At 40.7% G+C, this 26,237-nt stretch overlaps 1 protein-coding gene across 4 annotated transcripts; it reads right to left on the reverse strand.

The window, feature by feature from the left end:
- Nucleotides 1-120: 120 nt before the first annotated feature.
- MTHFD2L (methylenetetrahydrofolate dehydrogenase (NADP+ dependent) 2 like) lies at nucleotides 121-25,959 on the reverse strand. 4 transcript variants are annotated; one of them, XM_063415445.1, is made up of 8 exons: nucleotides 25,672-25,954; nucleotides 23,622-23,806; nucleotides 23,170-23,292; nucleotides 17,742-17,894; nucleotides 16,915-17,022; nucleotides 13,150-13,242; nucleotides 9,026-9,151; nucleotides 121-1,807 (listed from the first exon to the last, which is right to left on the reverse strand). In XM_063415445.1, exons 1-8 carry the CDS (start codon nucleotides 25,809-25,811, stop codon nucleotides 1,695-1,697), a joined length of 1,041 nt encoding a protein of 346 aa, XP_063271515.1. In that variant the 5' UTR covers nucleotides 25,812-25,954; the 3' UTR covers nucleotides 121-1,694. The 4 variants fall into 4 exon arrangements, 3 of the variants coding, with proteins under 3 accessions (XP_063271515.1, XP_063271517.1, XP_063271516.1); XR_010082660.1 differs by having other exon boundaries at nucleotides 1,785-1,807; nucleotides 9,026-12,375; XM_063415446.1 differs by lacking the exon at nucleotides 121-1,807 and adding an exon at nucleotides 1,825-4,702 and having other exon boundaries at nucleotides 25,672-25,959.
- Between the last annotated feature and the right edge of the window lie 278 nt (nucleotides 25,960-26,237).

Raw genomic sequence — 26,237 nt, forward strand, 5'->3', positions numbered from 1 at the left:
GACACTGCAATGACTGAACCTGCAGGGTCTTCCCATGTGCTGTGCTTCGAACATACAATAAACAAAGGAAGAACACAACCATGGACCAAACCACATCAACACCCTCCAGCAAGACCAAGGTAACAGTGAACAAGTTTTATTCCATCTTTCAGTCATGGGTTGATCAGTCCAAGTACAGTCTCCATAGGTGCCTTGATCCTCCTACCACTTCTATTGCCACATAAATTTATATTACCACTTAGATTTAAAAAGACAATCAAGTGTCTGCACCATTGGCATTAAATATTTAGTAATAATCCTGTTAAACTTCTGCAAACACTGCACTAAAGCAAACTCTCAAAGTCCATCACAAGAACAGCCAGCACAGAAATGATGCTCCACCTTGACTTCTTTATCACAGTAAGTGCATTTTTCCCTTTAATGGCAATAGAACTTAACCATAGTCTTTTTCCTTCCCCTTTCAAGTTATCTGTAGCCAACTAACAAACACTTAAGGCTCTCAATGAAAATAAATCAATAATCTCAGCTGAGATAAAAACACGTAGAATTCCAAACTGTCTACCATTGCCTTCAGTGGGAATGTCACCAGTGCATACACTCAGCTGAACTAGCATCTCAGCTAGTAACTCCACTACAACTTTTACACTGCATAGGACTGTTCTAAATCTGCCCAGAAACCAACTTTTGGGAATAGAAACATACTGATCTTATCCCATATGCTCTTCTCTAACCAGCAAAATTTTGTGGCCATTGAAGCCAAGGCTTACAAAATGCATTAAAAAAAGCCCTCTTCATGCAGTTTCAAAAAAGTAGAGAATAATTAAATGGCTTAAAGTTCCAACACAAATATTTCATCAGGGATAAAACTTTGGTTTTCTCCTCCTCTTTGTCTTCTGCCGCACTATGTATGTTGTACCTATATACTAATTTTAACTACAATGCACTCAATTCCACTCAATTCTATTCCATTCAATTTCAATCAACTTCAGCCCAATCAACTGTTCAGTTTGAGAGGTTTTTGTGAGATAGGGGTATTATGCACCAAAACAATTTGTACAGACATGGAAAAAAATAATTCCAGCCTCAATTCTAGCTACTTATTCATGCTTACCTCTTGCAGATGTTTGAAGTCAGAATTTCACCAGCGTTCAAGTTTATTTGATTATTTTAACACATTTACTGAACATTTGCATTCATGTCAACATTACTGCCTGGCCACTGCTGGCTCTACGTAGTCAAAAAACATATTTAAGGACTCTGAACTACATCCAGAGTGCTTAATGACCTCAGAACCCAAACCATGTATTCAGAAGATATCTAGTATGTCTTAACTTTTATATCGTTTGAACAGGTCCCAAGTGTTTACAAGATCTTGATAATTGCCCTCATACATAGGTACAGTTGTAATTTATGGTTCATTCTTCATTCTCAAATGAAGAAATGAAGAAACATAATTGACCATCACCACCAACATACCTGTGTAGGCTGCATTCTCCAAGTCGTTTTTGCTCACAGTAAGTCAGTAGGAGGTAACACAAAGTATTTGAACATTTTATAAACCATCAGATTTAACATATTTGACATGAAAAAATAAATACAATGTAGAAATAAATATATTTGTAGTAAAAAATAAATATTTTGTGTATCAATAAATAGAACAACTCAGATTCTTCTTCCAAGGTAACCCGTTTGCTCTAGTAAATGAGCTTTTTAGTGACCAGGAGTGTGTTCTTCAGAAGCATTGCAACGGTCATAGGTCCTACGCCTCCCGGCACTGGAGTGATAAAGGCAGCCTTCTTCTTCACTTCTAAGAGAAAAGAGAAAAAGGCATTGACCAAGAATGTTTCCAAACCCTTTTTCCCTTCCACAGCCCACATATACACAAAGGGCAGTGACTGGCAGGTACTGTGGGGAAGGGACAAGCTAAGACAGAAGCGTTACTGCAGCCACGACAGGGATGGAATATGGCCAGGACTGGGGCTGCAAGGTACTTCTCCCAATCTGAATGTATTACCTAGGGCTAGTTCTGGGCCAGGGTTTCACAACCTGTTCCAGCTGATCTACCTGCAGCATGTTGCCATTTCCCCACAGCAGCACAGGCACTCATGCAGCCTGTGCTCAGACAGATGGAAGGTTAATCCCAACAAATTCTTTTGGTAAGGGGCAATTTTTGCCCATGTGACCTAGCTGACCAGCTGTCCCAGGAACATCTAGGTGACATCAGGTCAGGATGAGCCCAGGAGAACAGCATGGATGTGCATCACCCCCATCTGCCAGCTGGGACACTGCACCTGCAAATATCCAGGAGACCTATGGAAGCTGGGGATGCCATTCTGTAGGTAAGGAGGTGACCCTCCAACTCCATGTTCCTGAGGAGCAGCATGGAGAGCAGGAGGCTGCTGGTACAACTGCCATCAACACCAAAGCATCAGCAGCAGCAAAGTCATCTAGTCAGCCTCTGTCCCCTACTCTGCCACATCCTAAAAAGACGCCCTGGGATCACAAAAGGAAACTTAAAACTGGAGAGGGAGAGAGTACAATCTTCTGTTTGATTTGTTTTTCTACTTCAGAATACAGATGACAAAGACAAGAGCTGTCTTCAAGGAAAACATCGTTCTAGTGGCAAAATCCCCATTGCATTTTCAGCCATAAACACTTAGTTCCTCCAGAGATGACTTCTTTTTTTTTTTATCAGTGTTACTAGGGTGCTTAGATTAAATCAGGATGCAAAGGGGCAGGTCTTTCCAAAGTATCACAAAGAAAAATCTTACTAATGAATTAGCTCCAACCATAAGCCATGTTGGACTATTCAAATTCAGTGTACACCTTGAGTGCATTTAAGTTAACCTGTTTGTATGAGGAATCCATATAATGTAGCAATAAATCCTGACTTGATATTCTTATCTACTGTGCAAAATGCCATCAATTGGAATTGCAAGTGGTTTGCAAACGAATTCTGTTCAACTTTGTAGGAACTCACCGCAGGACAAACTGTAGCAAGTTATTTGCTAATAATGGTCTCACCAATTGGCATTTTACTAACCTTGTTAATTCTGAGAGTTGGGATTTTTTTTAGGGTGCCACCATGAGGTGTTTTTGTTTGTTAGTTTGGGGGGTTTTTTTTGGCTTGCTTAGTAATAACTTCTTGGTAAATCATAACCCACTTTCAGAAGCATTGCTTTTTCAAAGGTACACGCACAGGAGACAACTGAGCAAGCATAACTGACACAAACACATTCAATTCCACTGAAGCCACTACAGAGCAGACTCTGCCTGTCTATGAGAAGAGATTAAGAGATGGAAAACTAAGCAGCTGACTTTGGAACAAAGATGATCACTTGCCACTGCTTTAAGTGTATTTATGTTGAATCTCTTGAATCCACATGGTACTTAACTCCCAAGAATAAGAAGGTTTCAAACCCAGAAATATTATGAAAGAATTTGAAAAATTGGATATTGGGGGTTTGGGGAGATGATATTTAGATTTGAAGAGCAATCAAATCAAAAGAGAAATTAATAAAATGCTATCTGAACACCGCCCCCCCTCCTCCCCCTCCATGGCAGGGACTTCATGAGAGCATTCACAAAGTTAATAGTGAATATCTCACTGAACTGAAGAACAGAAGAGCAACACTCATGGAGGAGAGATAGTAAATACAACCAGGAGGGTTTTAATTACTCTGCTGACTGGCACCACCACATACACTGTTAAAATATATGGAAAGGAAACCAAGTTACAATGTGGGGTTTTTTCAAATGTAAAATGTAACAAATTAATTAAGATGTCATATCACAGTTACTCTTAATATTCTCAAATGCAAATAATTAACCTTTTTAATAGTCATACTACTTTGAAGTACCTACCATTTTAGATTGGTACTTACGGTTAATACAGTTACTATGAATTCTCAGATTAACATCATAATTATTAAAATGTATCCACATCTGAAGAAAACACAACCATTAACACAGAAAATACTGTAGGCACTTTAAACTGAAATATGTTTGCTTCCATGGCAATGTTACCTGTCTCTTTTTGTGGTGTTATTCAAACTATCCCTACCTTACCTACAAAGACGACAACCCACAACCAGACCGTGCCTTTCCTCAAGAAAGCCTTCCAGTGACTGTCAGGTACAACATGCATTGCCTGTGGTGTTAGTAACCCTACACAGCAGGAAACACACAGTGCACTGTTTTCCCAAGTTGTTGGGAAATTCTTCAGCCCATATTCTACCATTATGGAAATCCCTGTGGGTAGGTGTGGCAGAAGCCAAATTTTGTGTCAGTTAGCATAAAACCACCCAGATAGCTTATGCCCAAAAACTGCTCCAGGTTTTGGAACACACAATAGATGTCTGTGCTGGGGAAACTACCATCTGATAAGTTTCCATTGGTAAGAATAAATACAGATATGGTGAGTGCAATTTTCCAAGATGAATGCCAGTGACCAAAGGGGGAAGATAGCCTGGCCTCAAAAACATCAATAGACTTTCCTTTTCTGGTCAAGTGAAATACACCAAAGCACAGTTCTCACACAGCACATAAATGTGTAACTGGTCTCAGGTAGGCAGGTGAAATGTTGTGTTGTCAGTTCCACCAGGTCCTGCTTCTGCCTCTCAGGAATAAAGTAACTTTGTCCACAGCTTTGCTCCTACTTTCTCCAGATGGGTGCTGGTCTCCCAGGCCTTCCCGTGACAATCTGGAAAATGCAAATTGGACGCCTATGGGGGAGGAGCTGCTATTTTGCAGCTTCTGTAGAACCTTGAAATCTTCCTTTGATTCTTCAGAAGAAATGAAATGTAGATTGTTTCCTTGAAAAACAGGATCCACTGCTTTGGAAACAGCCCTTCATTCTTAGGTTCCTTTAAAGCTGAGGACATCAGACACCTAATAGGGTTAATCACACAAACCAATGGCAAGTCTCAACCTGAAGGCTGTTCTGGGTCTTGTGCATCTGCATTAAGTGATGCAGAGTTAATTCCTGCCTAAGCACTGTTTCCACACGGCTTTATGAGTCCCTGTAAAACTACACCAGATCCCTGCATCCCTGCAGCACTGCCCAAGTGTGGAAACATGTGTTCAGCAGTCACACTAGATATCCCATGTTCTGCTCCCCATGTTCTGGGATTCTTCTGACTACGCACTGTGGGATACAAACCAGCAAGCATCTACCCATTTCTCAGAGTCCCTTATATTCTCTTATTTCTTCTTTCTTTGTTTCTCTTATTGCAGCTATTTTAACTGCAATATAAAGGAAAACCAAGGAATTTATGGCTCACTGCTGTAATTCAAACAGTGTGTATCAGTAAGGCCCCTGAACAATACCCTCTTCTGTGCCAGAGAACCTTGACTGATTGGTCAGCAGCTCACTGACCTCAGTTAGCCAGCAGCCAGCCTGGCCTTCTGGCTTTTGTCACAGCCTAATGCCAACCTTCTGATTCATTCCTTACACTCATGGAGCACAACAACAGGCAATGGTTCCCCTAATGTCTGCAGGGCAGCAATATGGTAACGTGATTACACAGACTGGGCTCTTCTTCACGGCAAAATGACTGCCAGATCTTCGAAATCAACAGAGAAACTAACTAACGAAAGCTGTAGCATAACTACCTGGAATATCCACATTCTATTTTTGTGACCACTGTTTGGGAAAGCTGCACAGGGAGCTAATTTGGAAAGGATTCAATAAGTGAGGAGCAGCCTATAGCCGGGCAGGTATCACAATGAACGCGGAGAGGCAGCAAACACCGTCAGATGCAGCTGCTGTCACAGAGTCCAGGCTTCCTGCACACTGCTGCAAAGGTACAGCTGAAGGACCACCACTTCCATTAATTAATTGGATTTGAAGATTGTGGTGGTCAATCTCATTCAGAGAAAATGCCGAATATAGGCCCTTCACCTTGTACCACATCAATTACTTGTTGGGGCTCTCTCTTCTGCTGTTCAGTACTGGGAATCCCTCCCTGCTCATAGTGGCACGAGTTTTCCAGAATCTCTTTCACACTGCCAAGTCAGAAAGTACAGTTCTCATGTGTGAAGCCCTCCATTGATATCACAACTATATCACCTAACAGAGATCTTACACAAAGGATTTCTTTTCTATATCAGCATTTAATGAAGATTCAACAATCAGCACTGCTGTTTGACAAAAATATGGGAGGAATTGTGAAGAAATACAAGCAACTTTGTTTTCATTGGTATTTCCAGTTCCACTTGCAAAGGTGAGCTACTACAGTGGCGTGCTACTATCCTGCTCTACCAGTTACTCCTGGAAATGATGCTCCACCCAAAAGAGCTGTTTCAGCTAAATGTTCTGGGTAAGTTGTTGCTTTATTTCATGTTCCTGGTCCTTGTAGCCCTCCTCCTCCCTTGGCATTATAGCTGTGGCAACAAAAGCCTATAAAACAGGGCCAAGTACACCCACACATGCACTACACTGTTCAAAGAAACAGATCTCCCTCTCTGTCACTGAAACTTGCTGCCCAAATGCAGCTAAAATGGCGCTGGGGATCACATAGAGATGCCTCCACTCTTCTCCCCCCTGGCACTTCACTATTCTTCCTGAGGCTCCCAGAAGCCAGGACAGCCACTCCCAGGACCACAGACTTTGGCAAATTCTTAACATAAACAGGCATCCTCCATGTGCTGTGGTGGTTTTACATGGAGAGCTGCATGTGCAGTTTAATATATCCCTGCAGTATCAGGGTGGGTATCTCAGTGCTTTGCAGCTGACCTCCACATGCAAAGTGTTCTCCTGTCTTGTTCTTTTAGATACCTTGGAATTGCACGGTGAACTATTTAAACTATTCTGGACCAAAAAACAACTGTTTTGTGATGTAGACACAGTTTGGAGCACCAAAATAAAGAGGACATGTGAGGATGTGGGAAATTGCAAATACTGTTTAAAGGCATTCTATTATTTTTGCAAATGTGTACCCTGAATTTAATAATGAAAGACATGAAAAAGAATTGAAATGCATCCTTTTGCTGCTAAGGAGATAAAAATAAATTTTACTCTCTCACCTACCCTGCAGAGATTAGAAGATGGGATCCAAGTACTGCCAAGATAAGCAACTGAATCAAAAAACCTTCCACCCATCTAATAACATTAATTTCCACTACAGGAATTTTTCAGCCAGATGACCTGGAGAAGGAAGCCATTTCCATCTATTTTTGTAAATGAAGTTTGGATTGCCCACTTAAAGCTCTGCTCTCTCCACAGCCACATTTTTCTCCTAAAGTGGATGAAGAGACAACAGATACTGGTGGGCTACATGATGTTACACACATCATGTGTGTAACACATGGCTGGCCAGATGTCATGCCAGCCATTTATGGGCCTGGTGCCAACCTGCAAAAAACATTTTCACTTAGGCTTAAATATATATTCAGCCGAATGATCAAACAGGGGAAAAGGATAAAATTATTGACTACACAAACATGCTGGCTTGTTCCATTTCCTAACTGTCAGACAAATACTTGCCAAGGGTGGTTTACTTGCTAGTGTTCAGAACTGTATACACTGGGATGGTTTTTTTTGTTGTTAAAGATTTAGTGAAACTTTCACCGATACCAATGAACCAACAACAACTTCCCTTTGGCAATGCACAGTGAAATGCTACTTGTAACTGCAGTGGCATAATCCAAGCTGAAGTTCCTCCCTCTTTTTTGTATCTTCCCTCCCCCCAGGTAAATCTCGAGAACCCACAGCAGACATGATGAGACAGATACAGCGCATTGCTGAAACTCTGAATCACGGCCTTGCCACTGAATCTACACCTTTATTGCAGGCACAAGGTCCCGTGTTTCAAGAGAAACAAACAAGAAGGATGCAGGCTCACGTTTCTCAAAGCTTTTGTACTCCCATAACTGCTAAAGCAAACCAAACATCTGAAAATTCTCTGTACTTTACTTCAGCTCTGAAAACAGAAAATAGAACCCTTTATTTGTGATACCATATGCAGGATAAGAAAAGAAAAATTCAAATTGTCCTCCAAAAAATTTATTTTCCTGGACCTGTGTTGCACACATCCAGTTACACATTTCCAAACACATTCCAAGACAGTAGCTCAGCTACACTCATGCAGGTAATTTCACAGACTTTAACAGATAGGTAACATGCATGATGAGTAAAAGCAGCAGGGAACTAAAGGAGTGATGTAATTACAAATACACACAGCTGGCCAAAACCATTCTGAATATAATTAAGCTTTGAGACATTATGCCAGCCAAGATGCTAATAACTGTGAAAAAAACCTGTGGGTGATTTTCATACTTATCAAAATAAGGAACTCTTGAGAACCATTAATAATGTGGGTAAATGCTGTCTAAGCTTCCCACACTCAACCCTGCCAATAAGTGCAACAATGCTGCTATTCCAGTCTGGAGCTCCTCCAGAGAAGAGATATTTACTCAAGTTACATTGTGAACTTGCTCTGCAACAAGTTAAACATAAAAAGATCAATATGTAACAACAATTTTTATCTCTTAGGCTAGCCTGGACCAAGACGTCAAGTACTTCTAGGTGAAACCACATTAAATATTAGCATAAAGAATATTTCTTATAAAGCCAAGTTAACATTTTTACAGACAAGTGTAGAGGAAGAGTGCAAAAGGAGGCTTTGAGAAGCTGTGGTTTAATAATAATTGCTATTAACAGTGGGAGACCCTATGCTTGAGGAAGAGCCAAAACTGTTTTCATTGATTACTTTTCAAACATTTCACAAACTCAAAGGACCAAAGAAACTGGACACAAGCACATCCTGCACCACTGCCAGGAGAGTTCGTCTGTATCTCTTACAGGTTGCTGGTACCAGTAATTAAAAGTAACACTTTGTCTCCTAATTAACATACCATTTCTTAAAGCAGATAGAGATGTGTTCTTATTTAAGTAGATAAACAATGAAAAATCCCTGAAAACATTGTCTTGAGCCACTGCCTAGTCCAAAAATTTACCATGAGTGAATCCTACAAACTTCAATATATTTATCCAACAGATTTGTGTAAAAAGTGTTTCACTGACCTTCAAAGTCCACATCCCCAACTAATTTGGTTTTTCCTGTAAGAGGATCATGGATATGGTTGATTCCTACATCAATCACAGCTGCACCTTCTTTGACCATATCAGTTGTAATCAACTTTGGGATACCTGGAATCATCAACACATATTTTATTACCCTGGCCAGGTAGTCTGAGATTATCAGTTTTGAATGATATCAAGGGGTGCGCATGCACAGATATAAATGCACAAAAGAGAATTCTTTCAGTTGAATATTTTTTGATACACCCCACACTGAAAACAACTACTCCTCAATTGCATAGTTTGTAACAACTACTACTACAGAAAAGAGGAAAACAAATAAACAAACAAAACCACAAAAAAATCCCACCAAAATTTGTGTCATGGGATTGGTTTTGGTTCAAGAAGCACACTCAACCAATAAGCAATTTTAACTGTTATGGTAATCTCAGCACATAATGCTGACCTTCCAGAGAGGACAAAACACCATTTCTTGCTACTTACAGCAAACTGGGAGACCTCTGCACTTGACCCAAGAGGCCCAGCCTGGGCACTGCACACCTTGTGGGCTGCATCTCTGTGGTGTCCTGGGGTATGAGTTTTTTGCTATTAAGAAACTCCAGCAAAACAGCCACAACAAGCAACCTCAGCTTTTTCATATGCACTGTATTTTTTCAGTACACTTAAATGTGAAGCATCTTGATATTCATCATGAATATGTGCTTCAGTCAGAACCCAGAAAACCCAAAAGGTCACTTCAAAATCTAGATAATGAAATGTATCCATGGCTGTATGACTCCTGTCAGGAATTTCTTCCCTGCCATGCAACCTTCAACTTTCACTAATGGGAATTTTCAAACTAAAAATTACAATTTGCCTTGCTTCACAAGCAATTCCATCAGTTTTTTGTTCTGAGAGGAAGATTAGAGTATCTCCAAAAAGGGAGCCTGAACTCCCCCCTCCTCATCAAAGCATCTTTCTCTCAGGTTAGGGAGAAGGCAAAAAGGAAGAGAAACCAAATGCATATGGTTTGAAACTGCAGTTTTATTGGGAAGAAGCGCTGGTGTACAAGGCTCTGGCTCCATGTGCAGTGCTGGAGCACAGCCATTTAGACATTTGGATACAGGCAATACCAGAACACTCTTTGCTCTCCATTTCTCACTCCCCCATAAGACACCCGCTTGAAACTACGCTTCTCATGTTGAGCAAGCCAAGATCGCAAACACTTTCCAAGCCCATTTGATAATATCTGACTGCATCTCCTTCATCCTCCTCTGATGTAATCCATGGCAACATGGCTGGTAATTGGATAATGTCTCAGCCTTATGGGGGTAAATGATCTGTGTGTGATAGGGCTGGAAGCATATTAACGGAAGCTGCACAGTTACACCCTTTGTAAAATGGTTTGATAATAAGCCAAATACTTAATAGCAACAAATGAACTAACCCCCAAACCAAATGAGCGTATCTATTTACTTAAGCCTACTTTACATACCAAGTACAAAGGGATAAACATTAGAGCAGCTTTTCCTAAAGTGCACTGACTGAAGAATATGGGAAAACCTTTCATTGGTAATTTTTGTAGAAAATGATAAATCACATTTTAAACTAGGAAAAAACAAGGCCCTACCTAATCTGACTTTAGGTGCAAGGACTGTGAAACAGCCAATTTCTAAGAAAGCTAATCAGAATAAAGAGTCTGATTAACCAGCACTTCCTACACAAGAGGACCACAGATCATGTCCTGAGGAACAGTGCAAGTAGTCCAAGCAGAAGTTCATCTGGCATTTGGCACAGTCATTACTTTTTCACTTTACCCGCTCTCCAAATGTAGCAGCCAGATGAGTCCTGTTTCTCTCAGCAGACTGGAAGGCCTGGAGAGCAGGAGCAGCAAGCTGACTAGTTCAAGAGTCCTGCTGCTTCCATCACCGTCTTGCCTGTCCTGTGGTGGCTCTAGGGGCACTGCTGGGTAAAGCTGCACTTACACGTCTGCCATGGGGCTGAACCAATGGCAAAAAGAACAGACTCCATGGGATGTCTGCACAGGCAGGGATAGCAGGCCAAGATGGGAAATGCTGTGGTGGGATACAAAGTGTCAGGTGTGCTTAACAGGAAACACGATGCTTTGGACAGGAATACAAAAGCTGAGTAGTATTGAAAGAGATTTTAGGGAGGGCATTGTTCAAACTCAAGGTGCAAGGAGTTGGGAACAAGAAGGAAGGAATAAACTGCATGGATAGTTACAATCCAAGTAAGCAGGAAAACAGCTGCCTCAAGCCTGGGGGCAAATGAGAGACAGCACACAGAGATGGATCTTCTCACACTCAGGAGTAACAGAGAAAAGAAGCACGTGATTTGAGGTATTACCAAAACCATGAATGCAGGTGAACAGAAAAGCACTCAGAGGTGGAGCATCAGATCAGAACAGACTCACTGCAACAAGTCACCAATCAGCAGCCAGGATGCAGATGGCTCTAGTAAAAGTATCACATAGGAAAAGGAATCTTGGTCTTCCATGCAGGCACATGCAAAAAAACTCTTTCCCATTTGCACATCTTCTGCAGTGGCCTGTAAAAGCAGCTGTTCCAACCTGGCAGGGTACAAGCTACCTTTTTTGCAACACTCACTGAGCAGGTCATCCATTTCCGGGGAGTGTGTGATCCCAGAAGTACAATGTGCACAGTTCTCATGTAACAAAAGGAAGCTTGGAGTGATTCCACCTTTCTAAAGTGCAACCTTCCCCAGAGCACCCACTGGGGCAGGGCTGTGTGCTGTTTGCACAACCTAACCCTAGATTTTTTCATCATTCCAAGTATATCTTAAGTTGTGTAATGCGTCCTGTATCACGCTGCTGTTACAAATGACACAAGGAAAGTAATGTGAAAGGTAAACATGCTTGAATTGCTACTGGACCGTTTAACTCCAAGCATAAACAATGACAAACCATGTTCAGCACAAAAATCAGAAGCGATGATTAAATTGGAAGCAGTGAATTTGCATGAAAAGTTACTGGTTTATTTCCAGTCGGCACACCATTGTTCTTTTATTCACAGCAGTGAATTCTGGTCAGATCCACAGTTGAACAATTACATGTGGGACAAATAAGTTGTTTCTTGGTCCTGGTCTGCCTTAGGAAAGAGGCAGTGAAGTTAAACCCTGAAGGAAAGGGCATCTCACTTCATCAGGAAGTGACAAGCTTTGGACAGGTACCTGTCTGTCTTCATCTAGAAAATACATAAGGAAGTCCTGGATCTTGAGGATGAGAAAGAATGGGAAAGGGACCAGAAAAGAGGACAGACACTATCCTCTTGTAGTCCCACAAAATGGTACAAGAGAAGGATGATATCTCTGAGCTGCAAAAGGACCCAGAATTTTACCAAAGTTATAGTTAGTTGGGTTGTTCAATTTTTAAAAATTAGTTCGTATTTCTACTTGTAATACCTGTAAACAAATAACAAAGGCTGCTTAGAAGCAGAGTTCTGCTTGTTTCTTTGGGACAGACTAGGTAAACTAAGTATTTCAGTTTACATTGCTTTAAGAGTATAGACACTGAACTTTCAGCCCCCTTCCTCTAGGCAGTTACCATTCTCTTTCCCTTGGCATGATGATTGTAAAAGAGAAAAAACCCCAGCCACTAATAACATAGGTTACCCAAACCTCTAGTTATTTTGGCAAGATTGGCCTTAATTCTAACAGCGGGAGAATGATACCGTGGTTTTACGAATGCAGCCTCCAGCTGATTTAAAGAAACACTCCTGTCAAAATTTAAATTACTCATGATTTTTGCATGGCACAGAGAATGTTTCAATTTACATAATTACACCTGTATAAACTATGCACTGACTGGTTCCCAATCCTGAGTTCACTCTGAAGTCTCCCTAAGGGAACGGTGTCACATGTGATGAGAAACAGTTTATGAATCTGCAAATGTGAAGGGCAAGAACAAAGAGCCAAATCATTTGCCCTTCCTACGATGAGAAATTCTACCCACTGCAACACCTTCAGCGAGCACAAGCACTGATTATTCAATGAAACATGAAATAGCCAGTGCCACAGACACAGACTGCAAAGTCCTCTTTTTAGGTTTGAAATGCTGCAATTGGAGTATTAACAACAACCAGTATTACCTGCAGCAACTATTACTATGTCAGCGAGCTGCGTATGAATCTTGAGCTGCTCTTTTGGGGTATATCTGTGAGTAATGGTCACTGTAGCATCACCTGAAATGGAAGAGAAAAACAATTAATTGTCTAATATAAAATGCTATAAAAAGTACAGCATTTACTTTCAGGTGCAAATTACTTACTTTGGTATATTAACAACAGTACAGATGATCAGATTTATCTTGGGATGTGACTTTTAAATCAGCATAGGCAGCACATTCACAACACTTGCTGCTCACAAATACAAGCAAACATCTTTTCTTAAAAATACTCTCAGGATGAATCCATTTATATACTGTGGACTGAATTCCCTTCCACAGGAAGGGAAGCCCTTCCATGGCTTCATTATGTTCAGTGGAACTCCACAAAGCAAACACAGCACAGAATCCAGTGTCTGCTTTATCAACAGGATATCAAAAGACTCAGTTGTTTGCCACACACGAAAGCTTCAATACAAGACCACCAGTAGAAGTACAAGAAGCACACACCCTTCTGCTCCTGTGGACACCCACATTTCTTGGCAAAAGCTATGAATAAACCCTCCCAGTAAGACAGGAAAAACCCTTGTGCTGTTTGATGGAGATACTGAGGAGAGACCACAACATGAACAGTCACAGAGGGGCTGAAATCTCCTACTGCCTCCAACAACAGGTATGGTACTCCCTTGAGGACTGTCCAAACAAGCAGCAAAGAGAACAGCTCTCAAAAGAAGACTCCTCACAACTCTCTCTGCAACTATTTGTACTGCACCGTGTTCAGGTGTTACATACCCCCATCTCTGCCTTCCAATCATCACAGACACAATCTGCAACTAAACTAAAACCTTTTGCCTTCTCAGACATTACCATCACATCTGCTTCCTCTGGAATGTGTCTGACTGATCTAATCTGTGCCTCTCATCTTATTTATTAACTCTCTCAGGCATCTCATTTTCAACCTTACTGTGCTCTGGCTCCTCTGCTTTTCCCCTTCACCTTTTATCCCACTTCTTCAGGCTCTACAGTGCACATGATCTCCCCAAAGACAAGCAGATCAAGACATTTGCAGATAATGAAAACAGAAAAGTACAGGTTTGAAAAAAATAGAGGAGTCTTCTTATACCTGCTTTACGCAAAAGAAGTGTGTCTTGCCCAAAATCCCAATCATTACTCAGCAGAAAGGTTGAAAAAAACCAGTGGTTAAAATCCAAATCTACAAGATCATCTCTGCGGAATAAAACTGGTGCTAATTTGCCTCTAAAATTTTAGTGAGGAATGTGTCTGTAGTCAGCTCCTGAAACCAAGTAATTGTTTTCACTACCAAAAAGGAAAGGAGAAAAAAGGGAAAAAAAAAAAAAAAAGCCCCTACCTTGAGAATAGCAGTCCAGAAGCTTACAGACACCTCAGAAAGGGGAGGTTTTCCATTTATTTGTGACCATGCCCAAACAGAAAATAAACAACTATTTTTACACTGCTACTTCTGCTGAAAGAAGAGGAATATTTAACAATTAAGATTCCACATCATACTCCCAAGTCAATTCCCCTAGCTTATAAAACAGAGATAGTCTCTTGACCGGCCTACACTGAACAGTTTTATTTATTTTGGAAGGGGTTCACACAGCTTTTCCATCTGATCAGATATTGCCACCTGCAGGACACGAGTGTATCTACATATGAAACATCACAAATTAAGATAATCCCCAACTTTTAATTTTTGTTCATAATCTATAAAGAAAACCAACCAAAACCTACAATAAAAAAGAAATAAAAAATAGTACCATATACACACACACCAGCATCATTTCTGAATGAAAAATATTTAATCAAATCAGCCCAATTGCTGAAAAAACTTTTTCTTGACTGATAACCTGAGAAAGTTCTTTGTCAGCATTTCATTGTAGGTCTTCTCTGGTCCCTATCCTCCTGAGTTAAAAAAAAAAAAAAGCTGAAACCATGGCCTGGCCTGCCTTCCTTTCCACACACCATCCAGGCTGGTCTCTTGCTGCGCACAGCAGAAGCAGAAATTAAACCCAAGCACAGAATATGAACCAGAAAGAAAGTCCCATCTGTGAGGGAGGAAAACTCCACCACATCACCCCAAATACAGAAGTATTTGTACTTGGGCAGTACACAACACATACATACACACTTAATGCCAGCTCATTATTGTTTTCTCATTGCCAACTGCTTTATACTGTGTGCCAACACTTAGCAGACTGGAAAACTAGAAAATTTCTCCAGATGAGACAAAGATAACTTTAAGATGAGTTAACTCTTTCTGTATCTAGGCTCCAGTGTCAGTAAGGGTCTATCTGAACATTCTTCTGTCCCTACACCAAATATATGACATGCTTAGAACCACTGGCAATGCCAGCAAGCAGGGTTGCCAGGGAAGCCAACTGACACATCAGGAACCAGAACACTCACAAGAGGACCATGAAGCACCACAAGAATGTCATGGACAGGCCCCCCAAAACAAGCTGCACTACCAGACAGTCAAACAGGAACTAGAAACCCAGGATACAAGACAACAAAACTGAGCCATAGATCCAATCAACTCAAAAGCTGGAAGTGGCAAACAGTATTGAGTTACAGCTAAAAACTGCCCATGTTTTTATGGGCATGAAACAGCTCCTGAGAGTTTTGCAAAAAGCTGCTGAAAACACCACGGTCACTAGGTCTCCTTATTTCCATGTGTACGTAGTTTGTAACCTGACTTTGTACTGTACCAAGCCTACTTCAAACACATCAGGTGCACTGCCAGTAACAAATGCAACCCAGTATTTGCGGCAAATGGCAAAAATGCTGCTAATTTTCGTGGGAATGAGGATGAGACCAGAACTACGCACCAATGGTAATTACAATTCAAGCACTGAGAGAAGTTCCAAATAGCAACTTTCCCACAGAGGCTGAAAAACCAACTCTATGATTAGTATAAAGCTTTTAGTGTTTTATTATATTAATAACAGATTTCACTCTGGTCCAATTAAACAGGCCTGAGATTAAATGTCCTTGTTTACCACATTTGTGCACACCACCATGGCAGATTCTGACATCAAAATGAAGTTGCAAAAGGGCAGCATTCTCTCTAAATTATATTTGTTTTAATTTCTACAGCACAATTATAGCAGCGCATGTAGGCTTCTGTAATTGGAATTAAAAATATTTCCACCACAACAACCAATTTCCAGTGGGATATAAACTGCACTGCAGAAAGTAAACATAGAGCTCATGCTGAAAAGTTCCTTGGTTGTCATTTGTGTATTTGCATAAGCAACACTCTACTGACATGGCACAACACAAGGGTCATGCCACACCTTTGTTTTATTCATACAAAAATATATATTGTGTGTATATGTATACATATGTGCATGTGTGTGCTCATGTGCATATGACAAATGAAATCAATATTGAACAAGCATGAGGATAAGGCATATAAATAGCTACATTGTATGAACACCACAGGAGCCTCTGCAGCTCTTCAAGGCCTCACTGCCAGCATTACCCTCAAGAATCAGTTGAAATAGTAGCTGTTTCAAATGGAGGAGGAAGTGATGACTTAATACCAGAAAAAGTCAAGTCCAGAAACTGCTCTCCGGAGAATAAATCAGGAAATGTGTTAGCAAATTTAATTTCTTGGTCTGGTTGCAAGTATTGACAAGAGTGGAAAGCTTTCTCTTGAATCTGAGTACTTAGCTTTATTTTCAGGACTTCACAAATGGAAACATCAGGACAACATTCCTAGACTTACCTCCAGGCCTTTCGTGCTCTCCATCAGTATGTAAAAGCATTGAAATAGGCATTCCAACATTTTTAGATCTTCCAGCGACAAGAACATTTTTTCCAAATGTTTGTATTCCTTGTAGGAAAAAAAAAGAATTAAAAAATTATATTCCACTATTTTGATACATCTAAACCCTTCTTCTCAATCCCCATGACAGAACTATTTGTTGTTGTGGATGTTGACATCAACATGACTTGAAAATCCATAGGGCTGAATTTGAGGGATGAATCCACAAAACAACTTTCAGCTTTCACCTCAGAGAAAGAAAACTGAGAACTCATTCAGGTTATCTGAGTCACCCTTAGCAAGGACTTAATTTCCTTCCTCCAGACACAAAGGGAAGCACTTATGTCTACCAATAAGAACATGTATATTCTAAATAAAAAATTACAACTATTGAACACATATGCATTTTTCCCCTTCCAGTACTGAATTAAGTGCTCCCATTTTTTGTTCTTGTTTTTTCCCCCTTCTCCACAAGAACTTACACTTCAAATCTTCTGTTTGACAAATAATCATGTCAACAACAGCACAGAAAATTTCCTGCAAAACATTCAGAAAGTTACTGAAACGTTCCACCAAGTACTACTGTCTACGCTTAATTAATAGTTGTGCTAATGGCACAAGAGCCCATCTACTTGGCAACTCCTTATTACTCAGATTATTACTCTGAACATTTGTTCTTCAATCAGCCCAATGCATTTAGATAACTTAGACCTTTTAGCTCACACCTGAGTTAATCCTTTGTTCGTCTCCCAGGATAAAAAGAGTTTCAGGACAGGTGCGTCTCTTACCCGTCCGTTTTATGATTTCCCAGACAGCAGCAGCAGTGGCAGGGATGATGGAAGGCTGATCAAGACACAGGCGTCCAATATTCATGATATGGAATCCATCCACATCCTTTTCAGGGACGATGGCGTTACAGACTGTCCGTTCATCTATGTGATCTAGGAGACACACAGCTCTCAGCTACAGCTCCTTCACTTGTCAGGTGCCATCAATACCACCAGAGTCATTACACAGACAAGCACACAGCCTGGATCTAGCCAGGGTAATTAATTACTGCTCTTGATTGAACAGCCTGCACTCCCCCTAAAGGCAATTTCACCTTTTCAAGCAGTTTACTGAAAAGTCATTTGTCACAGTGTTAATACAACAGATTCTGACAAAATATGAGAGCCCAGTACTCAGCAGAGAATGAAGACAGTAACTACAAGAAGAAATGTTTAAGCAAGTCACGTTAGAGTCACTTCTGCAATTTGGAAGTTTTAAATATGAAGTGGCTCAAAATCCCAAACTGTTGGGAAGGATGAAATAGGAAAGCCTTATAAATATGATTGCTTGGCAAAAGACTTTAAGAATATGAAACCTATAATCAAGGTAGAAATGAAGGCGAACTTTGAGATGTAAGATGCCAAGCTGTTAGTTATTGAACAAATGGAAAACAATGGTTTAGCTGGTTGAAGGAGAATCCCTCTTGATTGAACAATACCCTTGGCAAATAAAGGGATGCCAAGGGTCCAAAGGTTGAGGAGATCCTGCTGACATGGCAGGGAAGAAAAAAGGAGTCTAGAAACTAGCTTTTAGGGTTTAAAATGTAACACAGTATGGTAATGTAGTACTTCTAATAGGCTGTATGTAGATTCTATAGGATTTGTGTCTTTTACTGGTTGGATGATTGTAAATTAGCATATTCAAGACAAAAAGAGATATAATATAATGTAACAAGAACTTAATCATCATTCTCATCATTTCCATCTTCTTCATCTTTCTCCTTCTTGCTCTATCTCTCTTGGGCACGCTTCTAGCTGTGGCTGGCAGCTTTAAGCAGAGCTCTTGTACTCACGACCCTATGCAATAAACCACATGTTTCAAGAGCTGCCTAGACTCCAGAGATATTTCATGACCGTCCCCTGAATCTCCTACACCAAACAAACCACAGGAGAACAGTTATATGCATTTTTCTGGTTTCTAAGCCCACAAAGAATACATGAGCTACTTTTTAAACAAATTCGTGGAAATCTCAAGCTGAAATAACTTTGCAGGTCTAGCTTTCCTCTTCCAGCAATACCATTTTTTTTAGTCAACTGTTAATCAGTAGGACCAAAACATATCCAACTTCATTAGAAAACTGAGAATACACAAAACTGTTTCATATTGGTGATCTCGAAACACTGGATATGGCTTAAATGGCATTGCCTGCACATAATTTCATATTCATATCTCTTCATAGTGAATATTTTTCATATGCACTAATGATACAGGACAGCTCTGCAACTGCTTAAAGCTTATGCTGCATAAACATTAGTACTGATTATGAAAAAATGTGTTTGCCAGACCTCTCTCTGCAGTTACAAACCCAAACATAAACCTGTAATACCCCAGAGGCATAGCTCACAAAACATCCCATAGTGACCCAGAAAGCAAACTGTGTTTAATGAGTGACCCACGGCCTGCTAAGAGCCCCAAAATGGCAGTGATTGACCCATGGCCTGTGGTAACCCAGAAATGTTGAAAGGTTTTGTCCAGCAGAAAGTCAAGCTGACCCCCAGGCTGGGTAAATGGGGAGAAAGCCACTGATGCTCTATGGGTTAATGACCAGTTTGTTATTGAACCTCCTGAGAATTTGATTCTTTCTCCCGAGCACCAGTAAGAGTCAATCAAAGTACCTTCCCCTAGACCTGATAAGTGGGCTGGGACTTCCATATTTTCAACTCAGAGTAATTGCTTTTTGCATCTTTTACATCACCCATTCCAGCCACAACCTGAACAGAATCCTGCAACTGTGTGTAAGACACCCCCGTGTCCAAGACAGAGAGCACTACAGGAGGTTTAAAAAAACAAATAAAGGAAAAGGAGTGTCAATAAGGAAATTCAGATGTTGCCAGTAAAAAATTTTAGAGATATAAACAGGATATTTTAATTTAGTAGGTTTTTGTGGTTTTGCATTAAAATGAGCTAGATAATTAAAAGATAAGCATGTAATAGAACTTAGACCATGGTAATCTCCTGTTAAGAGATTTCCAATGTAAAACTACCTAAAGTTAAACCAGGCTGCTATGATTTACAATTTAATTCTCCATTTTTTGATGAGAGTTTCCTTCTGAATCCTAATGTAAAAAGACTGCAGAAATTAAGATATTAAGCACATTGATGGAAGAGTCTCTTAGAACTGAAACTTGCCTCATAGAGACTGAAAGCAACCATAACCTTGTTTTTATGTAAACTTGGGGATTAAAAAAAAAAACAAAACCAAAAACAAACAAACAAACAAACAAAAAACCAAAGAAATTTGGAGTAACCTATTAAATGGCTTTTGCAAAAGAGAACTTGTTACCCTTAGGCAAATCAGTTGTTTATCCAACACAAACTTGGCAGCCATACTTTTCCTTGTGCCTGGGATGAGTGGGACACTGCTCTGAAAAACACCTCCTCCACACTGTCTGTCTTTAGCTTCCCAGAACCAGACAGATAATAGATACAATTATGCAAAAGGAAAAGAAACCATGCTTTACATGGATATTTTCCACACTCAAAACTGATTTGCAGAATTTCAGAACAGGGTTTACAGTACTGGGAAGAAATGCAGCTGCACAGCTGGGGACAAGTGAGCTGTGGGCCTGAGAAGAAGATGTGGACACCTTCCTTCTCCTTCAGAGATGCTTTCAAAACAGTGTCCTGGGCAGGTCACCCCCAAACCAACAAACCAATCAACCCAACTCAAACTGAGAGACAGCCACTATGTTATTTAATGAGCAGATTCTGTTTGCCCCAAGAAATGCATTTTCCTGGTTTGCTCCCACATGACTTCTTTATTTCCAGAGGAACAAAATAATTTCTTAATTATCTTATTGTCAGTCTCATAAAACATCAACTGATACCTGTACAATTTTTTTTGCTGTCATTACAAGCCACGCTCCAGGCCAAGTTCCTCTCTGCACTCCCTTGTTAGCTAAACTTAAAGGACTAAACTGGGCATCACTTGCTAAGCACTTGCACACAGAGAAACTCCTGTTTACACAACCACTGCCTCTGGTGCTGGCACATGAAAAATAAAGACTGGTTTTCAAAAGGGAAGACAAATGAAAATAATAATATAGCACAAAAGGGATTTGAAAAAAATACTGTATGGATTTCCATCTTCTCTCTCAAATAGATTAACACTTCATGGCCATCTCCCAGGCAATTCAAACTAAGATACAGGAAAGTCTCCAGAAAACTATCACAAGTAATGCACTCAAAAGGTGTACAGAAAATAACTTCTCAGGCAGAGATGACAATTCTCAAAGTTAAGTTGCCCCAGCTCACAGTAGTGCAACAGCACAAAGCTATTTCTGATTCCATTTTTAACCCAATGTTGATTAAAAGGAAGGCTGATGGTTGTGTGGTTTTCTGCAAAAAAGCCCCAAACCCCACACAACGACCTCAATCCTGGACTAACTTGCCTCCACTGATAAAGTTTTCACATCTTCTAGGCTTTGTCTCCTTCCATTACAAGGCAAATAAATAAAATTTGGAAAATGAACTAACTTAGCTTTTGGCCCTTTCGTTTATTAAGTTCCTTTAATGAAAAAAATAATTCAGTTATCTGAGTTATATTTGACCATCTTGTCATCTGTTATGGCAAGAAGTTACTGAACATTTCCAGCTCATGCCAAATTGCACATTTAACTATACTATACAGATACTGCAATATTGACAGAGATCTGCTATTGATTAAATTGTTCTAAGGCTTTTCCTAACACAAGCAACAACTATGCCTGCCTGATAGGTTGGATGGAGACTAATTAGTCTTCATGCAGTTACCATGACAATGTGTAACAGTTCTTGTGAGGAATCTTCAACCAATTTTAGTACTAAGCCTTATTTAAGGACTTCAGCATTTCAGTGTAGAAGCATCAAACATTTCAACTGACACAGCTAGAATTATCTTCAGTCTTTTTTTCTTTTCTCATGTTGACCAGGTTTAAATTCACTACATTTCAAGATTAAAATAAGTTCTGAACTGTGCACTGATGAAAGCAGACAGCTCAAGAGCAGACTACAGTGATATCCTCCTCATAAACTACAAATGCATTTCTGCAAGTGATACCTAACCATTTTCCTGAGTACCCTCGCCAGTAAGACATGTGATACATGACACTCCTATTTTTGGGAAACACAGCACTGGACTGGGAGTCCAGTGTACAAGTCTGCTTCCTTTGCTACCGGCTTCAGCCAGGATGATTTCCACCCCTAAGCTGCCAATGCTCCATCTTTTGCAGTTCTCATTGCTGCAATGAAACTTTGCTAAATAAATCACCTGCAGTTGCTAATCTCTGTTAGTGGGAGAGATGTTCCTTCAAAGGAAACTGACCACATTCCATCCGCTCCTACCTTGAAGGCCAGGACGTGGCTCCTTACTTGTGTTATACTTCCACCTTGTGGCAAATTTATTTCAGTACATGGCCCATTTCAGGCAGCTTTCATGTAACACCAAGTGCAAACCCTCCTCATCATGAATACTGCTGTTCATTAAAAATAAAACCAAAGTATTTTTTCCTCCATAACTCTCAGCACCTGCCACAGTTTTGCTGTTTTATAGATAAAAAAGAGTTTCAGTTTAGTTTTTTTTTTCTTTGCAAGTTTTATCACTGCAAAAATACCACTTTGACAGCTACTCCCCAGTGATATTTCAGTGAGATTTTATTACAAATTAGAAGAATGTAAATAAAAAACCCAAAAATTTAGTCATGGCTTTTAGGATCTTCACACAAAGTTCACCTGAAATACTGGGGGACCAACAAAGAAAATATAAACAAATGTTTAAGGCAAAATCTGGAATCACTATAAAAAAGGCTACAGCATCATCTGCTACATAGCATGAATTTGCATGATATAGGGGATGAAAGAATGCAACTCAAGGCAAACCAGTGCAACATGCTAAAAAATAAAGATAAATTAAACTGGATAAATTAAGTGAAATGCCTTGAAACACCACGCTGACTAATCATTAAAAAAGGCAAGTTTTACATATGAAATTATTCTCAGGAATTGTTTTTTTTCTTTAAAATGAACTGCACATTCAACAAAAAAACCCCAACATCTCAGCTAACCTTTCATTATGCATGTCCTCTTTCAAGAGTTTCTTATGCCCCTAAGGTACACTTGCAGCCCAGAACTATTAAACTCTTTCCTCTTACATGGACTGTATATGAGGAGTGGAACAAAGACATCACATACCTGGGAGAGGTAGTTGAACTAATAAACCACTAACTCTTGGATCCTTGTTGAGTTTTACTGTCATATCCAACAGCTCTTCCTGTGAAATGTCTTTAGGCCTCAGTATGATCTCACTAGAAATGCCTGATAAAAACAAAAAAAAAGGATACATGTCAGAATAAGGAAATTGAGTGATGTGCAGCTTAGTCATTTAGTCCAAAAATCTGTCTGATTTGTAACAACTGTTTCCAAACATCATTTTGAGATGCAAAATTAAACTTATGGCTTCCATTCAAATCACATTAAAACTACTTTTTCATACATCCATGCAATTCCTTACGCCCATCAGAGAAAACATGGAAGAAATTGGTGCAAAATTTAATTAAGACACTAAGGAGATTCCTCTTGCTTTATTTTTTTCTTTTTCAATAAGAGTATCTTGCACTTATTAAAAGAATAATTATATGACATACCCACAGCTGCAGCTGCTTTTATCTTGTTCCTGACATAGATGTGACTGGCTGGATTGTCTCCTACTAATATGACAGTGAGGTGAGGCCTCTGGTTCCCAGCGGATATCCACGATTCCACATCCCTTTGAACTTCTTTCAAAACCTGGTGGGCAAGCTTTGTCCCTGAGATAATGGTTGCTTTGTCACTATAAAAAGATACACAATATTTAGGTCTAAAATTTCTTCAGGAAGAAGACACCTTTAAGTGTGTGATCTACCATTTTAAACACTGCCAAATGTTTTGATTCATTTGCTAAGCATTTCAAATATTATTTGAAAAACATTAACACACTACAAATCTACATGGGAAAATAAGTGTTTCCCCATTCTCTTGTCTGAAGAGTGCAGATGTGCCATCAGTGCACATGGAAGAGGAGCTCACCAGCCACAACTCACCTTCCCAACACATGTAGCCAGCCACATAATTCTTACACCCTTAGGTTTTACTGGTTTAAGGAAAGTTACCCGCTTCCCTCCTCAAATTTCCTTAAAAATGAATGTGACATAGGATTTTTACACTATATTTTGTTCAAGCCTCAATGATATATTTCTTATATTTCATAGCTGCTGGGAAGGGAATCAGTAAATAGCATTTCTCACATCTGTAAAATATAAAAACAGCAAATACTGAAATATGTTCATGGGTCTTAGGTTTAGAATCTAAATAGTTTAAGCCCTTTAGTGGAAACATCATACAAGAACTGCATGAACAAGTAAAGCATCACCTGTACAGGAAGCTTACACTGCAGCAGGCTATTCAAGACATTGAAACTTGAAAGTTGTGAATTATTATTATTATTGTAAATTTTATACACATTGAAACATTGACCAGATGTTGGTCAGTGGCAGGTTTAATGACTAAGTTAAATGACAGATTTAATATGTGTTACTACACCATCCTGTCCCACTGTTATCCCACCCACCCATGGATGCTCTTACTCTGAACCCAGCATGGATTTACAACAGAAAATTCCTCTTGTTTATTAATGTGGTGACTTGCAGGACATGACAGAAACAAAGATCTGCACTGCTATTTTAGATCAATTTGTACTCTAAAGGCCAGAGATCATATCGAGCATCACAACAGGACATGTCCCACACCCCATAAAAACCTCTGGAAAATTATTAGTGCACGAACATCTATGTAATGCAGAACTGGAAAAAACAGTTACTAGCAGCGCAGAACAGAAATAGGATATGTGTTCGTCCAGAAATACAGCTGTTTCTCCCAAAACTGGCAGAATCAATTGTCAATACACAGAACATCCAAGGGGTCAGATGTGTATTTCAATGGCTGTTTGGCTTACTCATCTTTTCATTCTTGAAATCACAAAGATAGTGCTTTCTGCATTGGCACTTGTGATCTGCTGAATCTCTTTAGTCAACTTTCAGCCAGATCTTACGACAATGACATATAAATAAAAACAGTCACAAGCAGGAGCTCAGAGAGACCCTCCCATGCACACCCTGGCAAGTGCTCAGAGCTGCAGTGCTGCAAAACCAACACCGGAATCCCTCTGCAGACAGCACAATAAATTAAATAGGGGGGTGATTATTGTCAGGATCCCCACTGCACCAAAGTATGCCGTTTGCCACCAAACTATGAATATATATACAGTAATTCTGTATAAATCCACTGACAGGCTCTTTAAGGTACCAAGAGCAAGCAAACGCGTACTCACAGATTCCCCTCTAGGAGAGGGCAGGAAGCTCACATCGCAAGGGCTACTTCAATTTCAAGGGCACTGCTTAAATCCCCGGTCGATCACCGGGCCGGAGCCACGGCCCGCTCGCCGGGCGCTCTCCCGCTGGTTCTTCCCCGTTCCCCCGGGAAGAACCGCAGAACACAGCGGGGATCCAAGGGCATCCACCCCGAAGGGCGAGAGCGGGGGACTCGAGCCCGCGGATCCTTCAGACGTTTCGCGCCTTTGGGCCCGCCGCGAGGATGAGGAGGAGGATGAGAAGGAGGGAGGAGAATGAAGAGGGAAAAGATCCGATCGGCGCAAGGTACCTGGCGGCGCTGCGAGGGGAGCTGCTAGTGCTGCGAGTGAGGTTTCGCCATCGCCTCAGGGGAGTCCAGCCCGGACGCAGCAGCGCGGCAGAAGAGGAGGAGGCAGAGGAGAAGGAGAAGGCTGTGCTGGCCGCCGCCATTTCGGTCGGTCCCCACGAGCGGAAGCGCCGCCGCAACCAAGCGACGAGGGGAGGAGCCGGGACCTCTGCCGGCACCCGGATCGCGGCGGGAGCGTGCGGAGCTCATGGACGGGTGGAGCTGAGGGAAGGGCGGACCTGAGGGAGGGGAGATGCTGGGGCATGGGCGGAGCCACCGGTCGGCGTGACAGGGACGTCGACCCTCGGGGTACAGGTGGAGCCACGCAAACGATGCCCCAAACACGGGCTTAGGCTGCAGCCTTTGGTTCCCGTGAGCTGCTGTGCCTGTCACAATTTGGAGTGGGCAGACACAGAGCTCCCGGATAAGCATCCATGCCCCTCATAGTTATTCCCTGCACCATTGTGTTTTCTGAGGGGGAAGTCGCATGGATTGTTTGCAACTTGCATATTGATGCCTTCTGTCACGCT

The sequence above is a fragment of the Prinia subflava genome, chromosome 18, assembly GCF_021018805.1.
Source record: "Prinia subflava isolate CZ2003 ecotype Zambia chromosome 18, Cam_Psub_1.2, whole genome shotgun sequence".
Taxonomy (NCBI): Eukaryota; Metazoa; Chordata; class Aves; order Passeriformes; family Cisticolidae; genus Prinia; species Prinia subflava.